Consider the following 14,100-nt stretch of genomic DNA (forward strand, 5'->3'; position numbering starts at 1 on the left):
TGTATTTATTGGACATGACGACTGGCTAGGATACTGGGAATGGGCGGAAGAAAGCCGAAGCGCAGGTCGTTTGCCGTAAGCAGCTTCAACGTTCGCGGGCTGAACTCAAATTTCCGTCAGGACGCCTTGCGACACGACCTAAAAAGCTATCGTGTCGACTTGTGTTTTCTTCAGGAAACAAAGCTGACTGGCAGCCTTGACACTGAGAAGGATGGCTATCGACTTATCGCCCTGGCGCCTCAATGTCGCCACTATGGGCTTCTATTTCTTGTGTCGTCTTCGTTATCGTCGCAAATTCAGAAATATTGGAGCTTGTCGGACCGAGTGGCTGTACTGACAATCAACCTGCCTTCACGGGAGGGCAATGGAGGCACCAAGGCGTCCACTCTCGCCATTATCAATGTGTACGCACCAACGTCTTCGTTAGTTGCCCGCGGCGCTGATGAATTGGACAAATTTTATTCCGACTTGAATAGTGCAAAATCGTCAGCTATCGTCCTCTTCGCTGGAGACTTCAATGCTAAGGTTGGGAAAAAGTCGGATGCAAGAGAAACATGTTGTGGGAGGCATGGTAGAGGGAAAAGGAACCTGAGTGGCCAAAGCCTGATAGACTTTTGCCATGTGAATGACTTGTTCATCTGTAACACTGCCTTTCAGCATAATACACGGCATGTGACTACCTGGACAGGACATCGCAGGGATGGAGCCAGTGGAGCTACTGTTCCTGTGTATAACCAGATAGGTTACATGCTGTGTAAATCTACCCAGAGGCGGCTTCTCCTTGACAGTCGTAGCTATGGTAGATGCACCCTCTCGTCTGACCACAGGCTCGTTGTTGCGCGGTTGGACCTCCAGAGGCTATATGGAATATTTGGACAGAGGAAGAAAGATGATCTGCAGGCGCCTAAGTTCAACACATTCAAACTAGCCGAAAGACAAGTCCAAGAGGAATATGCTGAGAAATTGGCCAGTGAACTGCTAGCTGCCCATCAGGTCCAAGGCAATACCGGCCTGCAGGAAAGATCCCGGAGGCTTATGGAAGTGGTCAGGAGTGCAGCAGGTGATGTCCTTGGCACAGTCCAGCAAAAAACTCGTCACAAAGCACCAGATCATGAAATTGAGCTGCTGTCCCTGGAACAGAGATCACTGCGGATCAGCATTGGTAGCACTAACAACCCTGACACCAAAGTATCTCTCAAGACGAAACGAAACAGAATCCTTCACACTATAAGAACAAAATGCCGAGACAATGCAGAGAAAATTATGCAAGAGAGAGCAGCGGAAGTCGAGAGGTTGAAGAATGGAGCACGAATGTTTAAAGCAGTCCAGCTGATGACCAGAAAGCCAAGCCGAAAGCCCATTGTACATGACCAGAAGGGTCGCTTCATAGCCGATGACCAGGAGGCGGCATCTACTGTCCGGGGCCACTTCCATGACCAGTTTCGTGGGAATGTGGATGCAGGCGTCGAGCCATTCATCGGTCGCCCAAGAAGCCCCCAAAGACAAATCTCATCTGCTGAGGTCTCCAATGCGCTGAAAAAACTGAATAATGGAAGGTCCCCTGGCCCAGATGGAGTCCCAGGCGAACTCTCTAAATATGGAAGAGAAAACCTCGCACCTCACATTGCCTGTCTGTTCAACAGCATGTTTACGACTCACCAGCACCTTGACCTGGGATGCGGCACACTGGTACCGTTGCAGAAACCAGGAAAGACGGTTGGATCACCTGGAGATCTGCACCCTATTGTCCTCCTTACATCATTATGCAAAACGCTTTCCATCATTACATTGCGAAGAATATCGTCGAAAGTCGGTGAGTACTTGTCTCCGACGCAGAGTGGTTTCAGAGCAGGCCGATCTACAGCGGACCTTGTTTGGAGCCATAGATGGTTTGCGGCAACATGTCAGCATTATCGGCGGGAAATGACTATTCTTGGAATCGACATGTCCAAAGCATTCGACTGTATACGTCGTGACAAACTGTTGACAGTTCTCGAGTCTTTCCTGACGGAGGATGATGTTCGGCTGGTTAGAGTGCTGTTGACCAACACAACTCTGCAGGTACGCATCGGTAGGGCAGTATCAGAGTCCCTTGAAACTACAATTGGCACCCCGCAGGGTGATTCTCTCTCCCCGGTGTTGTTTGTTATATACTTAGAGGCAGCACTGAGAGATCTGAGGAGCACCTAGGTGGCACGAAACAGACCCCCAATGGATCAAAGCATCAACATTTCATAAGCCTTAGTCGTCAATGGCTCACAGAGCTCGAACCGGTCATAGACCACACTCTCGGGCAGTGGGCCCTGAGAGTCAACAACACCAAAACTGAGTGGACAGAGCTGGGTCGATCTGTAGACAGAATTGACGAGCGCTGGAGGACATCCCGAAAGCTGGGCTCACTCCTGGGCGACATTGAGGGTGTGACACGTCGCAGGCAGTTGGCCGAGGCTGCCTTCTGATCCATGTGGTCTCTTTGGAAGCGGCGAGGACTGATCCAAGAGCCTCTGCGTATGAGGTTGTACTGCGCCTTTATCATGCCGATACTTCTCTATAATTCAGGCACCTGGGGCCTGACGGTTGCTAGCGAACGCTCCCTGGACGCTTTCCATAGAAGGCAGCTCAGGTCACTTCTCGGCATCACATGGCCACAGAAGATTAGTAATTTGGCGTTGTATGCCCGATGTGGAGTGGAGCCAGTGTCGGACTTGATCCGAAATTCACGCTGGAGTCTATTTGGGCATGTGCTTCGCCTGGATAAGGACACGCCAGCACGATTGAGCATGGAGCAATAGTTTCAGGCACCCGAGGGGAGGTACCGTGGGAGGCCGAGGGTGACACTACCAATAAAGCTTCACACCGATCTGTCCCAGTAGAACAATGGGCACCTGCGGAGTGTTGAGGACTTGCGCCGTCTGGAGCGGATTGCTGTGGACCGTCCAGCATGGAATGCGCTGGTGAATAGTGTTTGTGCACACCCTCGTCACGAGTAGCGATGGCACCCTTATAAACTCATAACAACCATTCTATAATAATATTACTATTTGAATATTTTAATAATTATCTGGCAACTCAACCTCATACGTATCTGGCCACCCATTGACCATGATGCTACATGCGGAGACAATAGTGATGACATTTTTCCAATGAGACCAATATTATGACGCTCCATGTTACTGAAGGACTAACTTCGATCATTGGTTTTGTAGAGCCCCATTCTCTAGGAGCTGTCTACATCTGCTTTGTTTCAATGTCCAGCATAAGCGAACGTGTGCATCAAGCATAACTGCTTGGTTGACGCTGCCGCGGGAATGCGTATAATAATAATAATAATACTACTACTTGGCTTAGTGTTGTAGTAAATAAGGCCGGTCGGAGAAAGTGTGTGATTGGAGCTTTGGACAAGATACCATTGTAAGCACTTTTATAGACCAAAAAGGTTTGTGCAAACGGTTTGGCTGTCCAAGTTGTGCATAGCATTTCTTCCACCACAGACCCTTTTCAAATGTATTGACCAACAGTAGCCAGCTGAACAATAGTAGTGGCTTATCTGCTTCGCCAGGATCAGCTGAAGCAACAACATCAGACGGGAACTAAGAACAGATGCTATTTTTAAATGTGTTGAGCTGAATGAAGCTGTAAGTGATACAAGCAGTTCTCTATTCAATACATTGATTGCTATCAAGCAGTTCTCTATTCAATACATTGATTGCTATCAAGCAGTTCTCTATTCAATACATTGATTGCTATCAAGCAGTTCTCTATTCAATACATTGATTGCTATCAAGCAGTTCTCTATTCAATACATTGATTGCTATCAAGCAGTTCTCTATTCAATACATTGATTGCTATCAAGCAGGGGGAGCGTTTTACTGTACGTAATGTGTGATGCTTCTTGCACGTACTGTCTTAAGAGGCAGGGCTTGATGGTGCGTCTGTCCTTGCAAGACATTCAATAGCACTGTACTGCTCCACACTTGGAGAGTGCTGCGCTGTGATGGCAGGTATTTCATCGTAGATTTGGGACACTGACACTGTAGGTGATCTGGAGGGACTAGACACAGCGTGTACATCTCCTTCCATGTTAAACATTGCTGTATCTCCAAATCGAAGCGAGCGTGTGGCCGCCGGACTAACCAGACACCCGTCTTCAATATCAGCAGTGATAGTGTCCTGTTGCAGAGGCGAGCATATGGCCAGACTTTTTTTAAATTTTTTATTTATTTATTTATTTTTTACTATTGACACAGCCCTACTGGAAAACAGGTGGAGAACAAAAAGAAACGAGGAAAAGCACAAAACATAGGGGATGTAGGGACGACGTGCTGATGTGCGGGGAGCAACTCAACCGACCAGAGGTCTCGGCGTCAGCGTTGCAACTAGGCATCAAAAAATGTGTGTGTGTGGGGGGGGGGGGGTGCACAAGAACAACTGCAAAACAAACAGAAGCTAGAGAATACCACAAATAATAACTTGGTGCGAAATAATGAGAAGAAAATACTGACGCCCAAAAGCGCTAAATACGAAATTAAGAAAAAGGAAAATAATAAACCACATAGCACTAAAGCTGCACCAAATAATAATTTAAATTATAACTAAACCGGGTGGAAAACCAAGAAATCATAACAAACAAAACAAACAAAATAAAAAATTAATAATAAAAAATTAAATAATAAAAGGTAAATGAAGCCCAATATCATCAGCAGAGCCGAACCAAGGAACATGACCTGCGAAGCCCAATATCATCAGCAGAGCCGAACCAAGGAACATGACCCGTGCCACAGTCAGGAGTTCATCCGTAGAAGTCGGTAGCCATCAGCCAGTGTTGGTGCGTGAGGTACTTATGGACATCTTCTTTGAACGTGTGGAGCCGCTTCAAGCTGAGTGGAGCCCTTACAATTTCGCTTGGCAAGCTGTTCCATACTGAGACTACAGAAAACGGGAAGGAGCGAGAAGCATAGGCAGGTGCTCTCCTGTCCAGGACTTGCTGCAGCTGCACATGGTGCTGCTGGCCAGGAGGAGGTTGACTCCGGGTGCGCCGAGCTTCTACATGGTTGGCTGGAGGGGGGATCATGGCGGTGAGCTGGGGTGGTCCTGGGATGCACTGGAGCTTGTACAGGTATACAAGCCCAGATACAATCCGGCGGTGGCACAGGCTTTGGAGAAGGGCACCAGGGCCAATAATGGCCATTGCACGTTTCTGTACACGGTCGAGTCGGGCGAGGTGGCTGGATGCAGCTCCCATCCACACAAGGGGAGCATACTTGAGGATGGGTCGCACAAATCCCTTGTATGCACAAAGCCGGCCATGGTAATCTAACACCCGGCAAGCCCGACGGAGAACACCCAGTCTCTGGCAGCCACGTGTTGCAATTGAGTGCAAGTGATCCCAGAATGACAGCTTGGCGTCAAATGTCACTCCAAGAAGCTTGATGGTGTTGGCTTCCGGAACCGCGATACCTCCAAACTTGATGTCAGGGACAGCAGGGTGTGTGGCTTTCGTAGTCATCAGCAGCTGTTGCGATTTAGAGGGCTCGAATCTGATGCGCCAGCGTTCTCCCCACTCTTCAAGACGCTTGAGGCTGGATTGCAAGGCGGCAGTCATGTCATGCATATTGTCCTGCGTGCGGATGAGGCTGTAGAGGGTTGTGTCGTCTGCAAAGGAACTTAGTCGCGTCTCGGGAGACAGGCACTGATCCAGGTCAGACACATACAAGAGGAAAAGTGTCGGGCCAAGGATACTGCCTTGGGGCACACCTGCTGTTATGGGCGCCGGAGAGGATGAGTCGCCGTGGACCAGGACTGATAGTTTGCGGTTCAGGAGGTAATCCTGCAGCCAGTGCAGCAGGCAGCCACCAATGCCAACGTTCTTGGCTTTGAAAATCAGTCCAGAGTGTGATACCCGATCAAATGCTCCTGCTATGTCCACCGCCACCATGTGAGCGTACCCTCCATCGCTGACAGTCTTGACCCACTCAGTGTGCAAAGCAGTGAGGATGTCGCATGTGCCCCTTCCTTGCCGAAAGCCATATTGACTGTCGGGCAGAATATTGAAACGCTCCAGATAATTCACGAGCTGCTTGTTTACTATGCTCTCCATTACTTTTGACAGGATGGATAGTAGTGAGACTGGCCGGTAATTCGTGGGATCCGAGCGGGGGCTTTTATTGAAGACTGGAACCACATGGGCCAGCTTCCATTTGGTAGGTTGAACACCGTGGCGAAAGCAGAGTGAGAACAGTTTGGTGACTGGTTCTGCAAGCTCACTGGAACACTGAGCTAGGACTCTTGCTGGAATATTGTCAGGTCCTGTTGCCTTCGATGTATTCAGCTTGGCTAGACGGCGGCGTACATCAGCAAGCCGGAAATGGATGCGGTCAAGACCATGGCGGTCCAAATGCTGCATTTCTGGCAGATCGTCTGGAGAGATGTCATCATCTGCAAGGCTACACTTCTGGGAGTAGTACCTGGCGAGGCAATTGGCCTTTGCTTGGCGAGTTGGATACTCTGTGCCGTCGGTGTCCTTCAGCAGAGGTATCTCAGAGGCACGTTCCATCCCAGCAGCTCTCTTCATGTTGGACCACCATTGCTTGTCGTTAAGTGAGCCTGAGCTGAGCTTAGCTTTGACACGAGCATCATGTGATGATTGGGCGCGCAGCAAAATAGCAGCTGTTCGGGCCACTAGGTCGATGAATGAAGCTCGCAAATCTCCATCATCGGGGTGCTGACGCCACCGTTTCCATGCACGAGTCTTTGCTTGAACTACAGTGCTGCACTCAGGTGTCCACCAACAAGGGTCTGTCGTCCGTACTGTCAGGGTCTTAGATGGTATAAACGTGTCCATTCCATCCAGAATTACAGTTGTGAGTTGTTCACATGCAAGTTCGGGGACATCGCAGACGACAGCAGCCCAGTCAAAGCTGCGGAAATGTGCCCTCAGTCTGCCCCAGTCTGCTTGGCCATAACACCATACTTTCCTGCTTGTTGGCCGCTCCAGTACAGGAGTGATTTCCTGAAAGTTGGACAATACTACACAGTGGTCAGAGCGCCCAATGGGAGATGATACTGCTGTGTGGACAGTGCCGGGAAAGTCGGACAAGACGAGATCCAATGTGTTTGGTCCACGGGTTGGCTGGGTCACGTGCTGGACAAGACAGTGTGTTGCACTGATTTCTTCCAAGAACTTCCCTGCGATTGTTGTTCGAGAGCTGCCAAGCCAGGACGTACTGTGAACATTAAAATCTCCAGCCAGAATCATGTGCTTACCATGCTGCCGCATGGTATCTATGTTTTGGTCTAAGTGCTCGAGTAGAGCCAGATCATTGTCAGCGCAGGAACCAGGGCCATAGACTGCACCTATGACAGTTTTGCTGTTGCACTGGCCAACTGTGAGCAAGGCTGTTTCGAATTCAGCAGACTGGCACTGATCCAGATGCTGGTACGCGATGCCGGCTTTGATCCAGACTCCAATGCCACCTCCGTGTTCTGTTCGGTCTCGGCGAATCGGGCCACAGTATCCCGGGATCATAGATGCACTGTGAGAGCATTTATCCACTGTTAGTTTCGTCTCAGTCACTATGGCAACATCCGCACCTGAGAGCAACAGGGTGTGCTGAAACTCTCCGGATTTGGACAGCAGCCCGCCTGCATTGGTCAGGAGGAGCTTCATGATTGCTGGCTGTCTGCATTCAGTTGTTGTTGCTCCTCGGCAGACTCTTGCTGCTGGTGGTCTTCGTCCAGTTTCTTGAGCAGTGGGCTGCCGGAGTCAGGTGAATCCCCATGCCGCCGCTTGCGGTCGGGAGGCAATGGTGTCAGGTCGGAGCTGTGAGTGGCTGAGTCCTTGCCTGACTTCTTCGACAGCACAGACTGTCCATTTCCCTTTCCTGGCACTGGCCCATGACGTTTTTCATGGAATGTCCACTCCCTCGCATACAGTGGTCTAGGCCAAAAGTTTACAGAGGTGACTGTGGGGAGGGCATCAGCATCAACAGTTACTCTTCCTGTCATCATTCCCTTCTTGTTTTCACGGACACTGCAATCATGAACTGCAACTGTCTGGTGTACTGCGGTGGAGCGTGTTGTGATGAACTCGCTTAGCCGTTGGTCATTGCACTGGGAACTAAGATTGCCAATAAAGACAACTACTCGCTTCTTACGGTGAGGCTCTTGAGCCACCAACTGCCAAGAATCATCCTGGATGGCCTCCAAGTCCAATGCAGGGGTTGCGTTGGGCACAGGCTTGGCTGGCATGTATCCGGATCGACATCCTCCATGCTGCTGAAAGTCCTCTGCGTCCGAGCACTCCGTGCCTGAGGGCCCACTGTCCTCGATCACTTTTTCGAACGTGCCGCTACGGGATACGGCCTCCACGTGCGCTCCATTTGTTTCCTGATCCTGCAGATCCTGCTGCTGCTTGCTTTTGCCTTTGGTACGGGTATGGCGTGTACGCTGGCTGTTGAGAGTATGGGTACTGCCGGGCAGCTCCGAGGAGGAATCCACGGCTGTAATGGCGGACTTCTTTTCACTTACTTTGTGCAACACGGAGTAAAAACCCTTTTTTCATTCTCTTATTCGTGTTGGAACTAGCTCTGCCTTCCGGCATTGAGCATTCTATTGGACAGCCTGGAACCTCTCTGTTTTAAGTTCACTAGTCATGAGCGGGAATGAATTGCAAAGATGTTTGCTCCCCACACGGTAGCTGGGGATTTTCCGCCAACTAGGCTTGACACTTGACTGCCTGATGGCTGGCATCCAGAGCACATGAGAAATTCATTGGATCTTTGACTCAGCAAACCTGCAAGAAAGCATCACTCCCTCTTAATACAAAGTGTTTTGTGGAATTCACCCCTCATCAGTTGAGCTTGAGTAGGCTGAGGATGATTGTGTCTGAAGAGCACAACTCATATGGTGCTCTCCAGGCCGAACCATAACCAGGGATACAAACTTACAGACCCCCCGTGAGAGGACTTCCTATAAAATCATCGCCAAAGTCGCTACCACTATCTCGTAATGTGGCGTGAATGCAAAAGTATACATTTCATTAACACGGTGCATGAATGAGTTCATTGCTGCATGCATGCTCGCATTCGTCTGAAATCTATAAAAAGCACGTATTTCAAAAGAAGTCTATAATCTTGAGGCTAAACACGAACATGGCTAAAGATTCTTTCCAAAGTAATAATATTATCATTCTGCACGCACACTTCTAGAAACACGAAATGTGATCTGAGCACCCTACCTGCAGGTTTAGATTTGATAGGAATAGACCCATCAGGATTAAAGGAGGGTTCGAAAGCCACATCGTCATATATATCTAGAGTTGCATCGGCAACAGTTTGTGTGGGGGCTTGACCTGAGAAATACAATGAAGTAAAGGTAATCACACAAGTATACTTTAGCCCTTTCACTACCCATTATTTTCGCAATTGAGTCAAGTCACAGTCTACAAAAATACGACTTTGGGTATATCTCTCCTCTACTTTGGCCATTTCTCACAAACAACCACTCTCTGGAAAGCTAATGATGGCAGCTACGCACTCGTAGAATCTACAACACATATGATTGGCAGTCTACATTGATTGGTCATGTGTAGTACGTGAAGAGGCAGACATTTATTAACCCTCGGTTAACTCGGTTCATGAAGGATTTTATGGCTACATGAATGCGTGCCGAAATTTGTCTTCAATCAAAGGAAGTCGAAGTGGAGATACTCCCTAGCCTATCCTTAACCGGAGTGCTCCAAGTTGGCAGGTTGCTGTTTTGTGTGTTTTCTACAAGCCGTGACTACAATGCCACTGCCAACATGTTTTAATGCGTTCCGTCATAGCAAGTATATGCTGAATGTGCAATATTGCCTGAAACCAATTCAAGTCTTATATTCTTCTTTTAGTCAATATCATGTAATTAGGCAAATTTGCCTGTTTGTTCTTCGACTTTAAATAAACAAACAACAACAATATCTATACAAAAGAGATAGACCAAGGAACTACAAGTTACGCTATACTGTCCACTAACACCACCAGCTACTAAACAATCAGCTCATGCCATCTGAGTCCATAACAACAATATCGTTTGAAAATAAGGAAAATTTAATCTCATAAAAGTCCGACCATTGATTCTACTTGAAAGTGAAATGCACACAGTTCTATCATATAGGCATAATAATATTCTAATAGACATACCAGATAAAGCCGCCGGACTGTTTGCAGCTTCCAATCCACGCAGTGCATCCTTTTGAACTGTCTCATAATACGTTCGGTCGGCCTCTAGTTCTTCATTCAAATTAGTCAAATATCCTGCCAGCAAAGATCACAGTCATGCACACATCCAAGAGTCCTGATTGAATTCAAAAGTCAAAATACAAATTCATTTCAGGCTGCGTCCACTCACACTTCAATATTCAAGTGGGAGCGCACAGCAAAGCTCACATGGCTGTGCTAGCGATAGTGTGCTTTGTTAAGCTGAAACCTTAGCTGTGTGTACTGAGGTACATATTGGCCCGCATGAGCAGTGCTGAAACCGAGACCCCTTGTCGGTTTAGCTGCTCTTGCCCCGCCTCCTGGCTGCCACCACTATGTGCATCTCTGTGCGTTTTTTCCGGCGTGTGCACCGTAATGGTTTGTGGTTTATAATGTAAAAAGAATTAAATTAGTGCACAAGAAAAGGAATTGTGTGAAAGGCCTCACAAATTTTTCTAGTGGTGACTGTGTGGCATATGCTAACTTGCATGTGCACAGCAACACTTGTTAACCACACCGGTAATCATGTTAGAAGTCTATGTATGCTGCTACGAGTAAGGTTCACTTGATTGACCAAGGTCACAAAGATCCACCCCTCCCTCCCCCCCCCCCCCCCCCCAGAGAAGTGATCCAGGGTAGAGCAGGCACACAAAGGATTGTGTTTGAGATGGCAAAGCAAATCTATCGAAGCAGACAATTGCAATGAAACTAATGGCAGGGATATATTTTAACCAGCAACACAGATGTACCACCCGCCACCAGAGAGTGATCGTGCCATGGCAGTACATTTGTCAATGGGTTTGTTGTGATCGAGCTGCATATACAAGTACCAAACAGAGTGGAACTTACAACTAACAAACAAAACATTGCACATTACCTGGTAGAACCATTGGCTCAACAGTCAAAATGATACTGTGCACATCAGCTTGCGACTGTGTCTTGTCCACTTCACTCCAAGAGTAGGTACCAGAATCCTCGACAACAGCATTGTCAATACTTAGATCACCTACGTTATTCAGAAAGAGAGAAAAGATTTTTTAAACAGAAGCATACCAACACTGTAAAATGTAATGACATAATTATGACCAGAAAGCAAGCAGACCAAGATTATACTATACCCAGCAGCATACATATATGGAAGACGTAGTGCAAACTGATTGCCCATAACTGCACAGCACAGAATATCCTCCCAAGCGATATTACAGAAGTGAAAATAACACAATAACTCAGTGAGTGTTAGAACCCATTGAATACGCTAACGACATGCTCAGCGTGCGTCATGTATTACTACTACTACTACTACTACTACTACTACTACTACTACTACAGTCGTCCCTCTCTAATCCGGCACTTTATAATCCAGCACCCTCGATAAACCGGCACAATTTTCAGTAGCCAAATGTCCTCTTCATGCACATTGCAGCAGTAGATCAGATTTGTTAATCCAGCACCCTCCCTAATCCAGCAGATTTACGTGGCACAAATGGTGCCGGATTATAAAGGGACCACTGTACTACTACTACTGGGCATTGTGGTCACTTTGACACTGTACAATTTCCCATCCTATGGTAATGTAGCTATGGTAATGTAGCTATGGTGATGTAGCTATGGTAATGTAGCTATGGTAATGAAGCTATGGTAATGTAGCTATGGTAATGTAATTATGGTAATGTAGCTATGGTAATGTAGCTATGGTAATTTAGCTATGGTAATGTAGCTATGGTAACGTAGCCATGGCAAATCCAACCAAAATGGCATCACTCCTGTATGTGGTTGACTATCGGCTTTGACTTTATTTGTTGTCTTCGTCTTCACTGCAAACCCAATATATTTGTTTGCCCCTGGCCTGTAAGCTTCACCCTCTTTCCCTCCTGCTGTATCCACTTGATATAAATCTTTTTACCACTGGTCAATTGCTTCACTAGCTGGCTACCTTACAACCCATAACCGCACTCCATCGCAAGGACATAATTAGCATAAAATCATGCCCGTCTGACAATATTTTGGGGAAATCGGTGCATTCACAGTTTGATTTTTTGATTACTGACCCTTAGAGGGGAGATCCAGTAAAAAGAAAACAATTCTGGATAAGGAGTTTGGGCGCGGAGTAGAATGGCGTTAGTCCCACGTGTTTCTGACAAAGAATATTTCTGTTTGCACATGACGTCTTGAGTCCGTAACACACCATCTGCAATTTCATAGCTTGCAGCTACGTCAAAAAGAGTGCATGAAACAATAGTGCCAATGCCATTTCAAATAATTCGGCGACCGATAGATGGTAGTACGAGCTACCCCTAAGACATACCTCGATGTGAGAATGGGGATAGAGCCATAGCTGACCTTCATGAGTTCAGTCTGCAGCTCAGAATCTTGGTACTCAGCTACATAAATGACTGTGGGGGCCGGTCAAGAGTGAGCATCTGCGACAAATGAAGAAGAAGCATCTACTGCAGACGAGGCCGATATAATTGTCATCTCTGGAGACTAGAGTCGACAAAATGGAGAAAGGTGATGCGAGTGCTCTAAATGTTTTTTGATACCAACTCGCTTGGACTCCAGTGAGGTGCCATACAGTCGTTTATTGTGCAAGCATGGTGTATTTCGGACGTTGCTCGATTGGAGAGCAGTGGAGGCTCTTTTAACCACGGGCACGACTCCGCGATTCAAGTCTCACAACATTATGAGATCTTCACGTTTTAGGTCCGGCAGCTGTTCACTGTTTTGTCACTTGTCAGGGTGGTGGACTCATCAATGTAGCATAAATGAGGCTGGACTATTTCATGCGGAAAACTAAAATATTTCTTTCTCAAAGCATAACGACCAGCTAGGAGGAGTACACCTTCCCAAATTAGATGCGAATGATACGAGTCGTACAGTTCTACCATTGGTAGTACGTCACCGGTTACAAGACAACCCCCCTCATTAGTAGACAAGTATACATAATCAGGTGATGCCTGAAATGCGTGCATGCCAGTCCGGATGGCAGATAGTACTCGTTCTAAGAGAAAACAGTTGAGACCCCCGGGGTTGTCTAGCAAGCACAGTAGACATTTACATGAAAAGTATGCGTCTTACGACTTGTACCTCACCACTCACTTTGCATGCATGACAGTGCGGGAGAAGTCCTGCACTATTCCGAGGCATAGGTCTCTTGACTGCATGCAACAATGTACGCATGCAGCCAGAGCACGTAAAAAGTCCGACTCAAAACCAACTATAAACCTCAGAGTATGTATGTTGATTCAAAACCCGAATCGAATGGTCTTTGTCGCGGAAAAAGCTGCGACAAACGGTTCTCCAATCAAACGCATTCCGAACATTCAGGGCTCACCACGACCATACAAAATACAAAAAGCCTCAACCACCATTTTTTTTTAAATGGCGACTGCCGCTAGACCTGAGTTTGTGCAGTCATAGCGTCTACGCACCCGAGTTAATGCTGGTCGATGTACAGCGATGTACAGACGAGTCGTAAAATACTGGTATTTTACGACTCCTGGTCTAGGATGTACAGCAAAGGGCCAGTGCAGAAGCGAATCTTGTTGTTTGATGCCGGGAAAGACACACGGAGAAGACTTCCTTTCTCCAAGCCATCTTGGTCCTTTTGTCAATCCTCTGATGTGTGTCGGCCAAGATATGTCCGTGAGGTACTGGTGAACTGGAGTATTGGCATCTACAATAATTTGCCGCACCTAGCTAACCAATGTTGTCAGTAGACCTCAGTGTTTCCTGATCCCGATTCGGCACAATCTTTTCTGTTTGGCCTCGCAGCTTTCACCCTGCGAGTGTGGATTTTCCTGGCCACAAATGAATTCCTTAGTCATGACCATAGTGACAAGTAGGGACTGGTATGATCCCTGACTTG

The 14,100-nt window shown here is 47.4% G+C and overlaps 1 protein-coding gene across 1 annotated transcript in view; it reads right to left on the reverse strand.

Annotated features, from left to right (window-relative positions):
* Positions 1–14,100, reverse strand: part of LOC135828882 (uncharacterized) — a 37,875-nt gene that overhangs the window by 1,411 nt on the left and 22,364 nt on the right. Inside the window, exons 4-6 of the mRNA XM_065341312.1 lie at positions 11,113–11,241; positions 10,179–10,292; positions 9,236–9,349 (exon numbers count right to left, since the gene is read on the reverse strand). Coding sequence (XP_065197384.1) covers positions 9,236–9,349; positions 10,179–10,292; positions 11,113–11,241 — 357 coding nt within the window. The remainder of the gene's footprint in view (positions 1–9,235; positions 9,350–10,178; positions 10,293–11,112; positions 11,242–14,100) is intronic.

Source organism: Sycon ciliatum, chromosome 12 (assembly GCF_964019385.1).
Source record: "Sycon ciliatum chromosome 12, ocSycCili1.1, whole genome shotgun sequence".
In the NCBI taxonomy this organism is placed as follows: domain Eukaryota; kingdom Metazoa; phylum Porifera; class Calcarea; order Leucosolenida; family Sycettidae; genus Sycon; species Sycon ciliatum.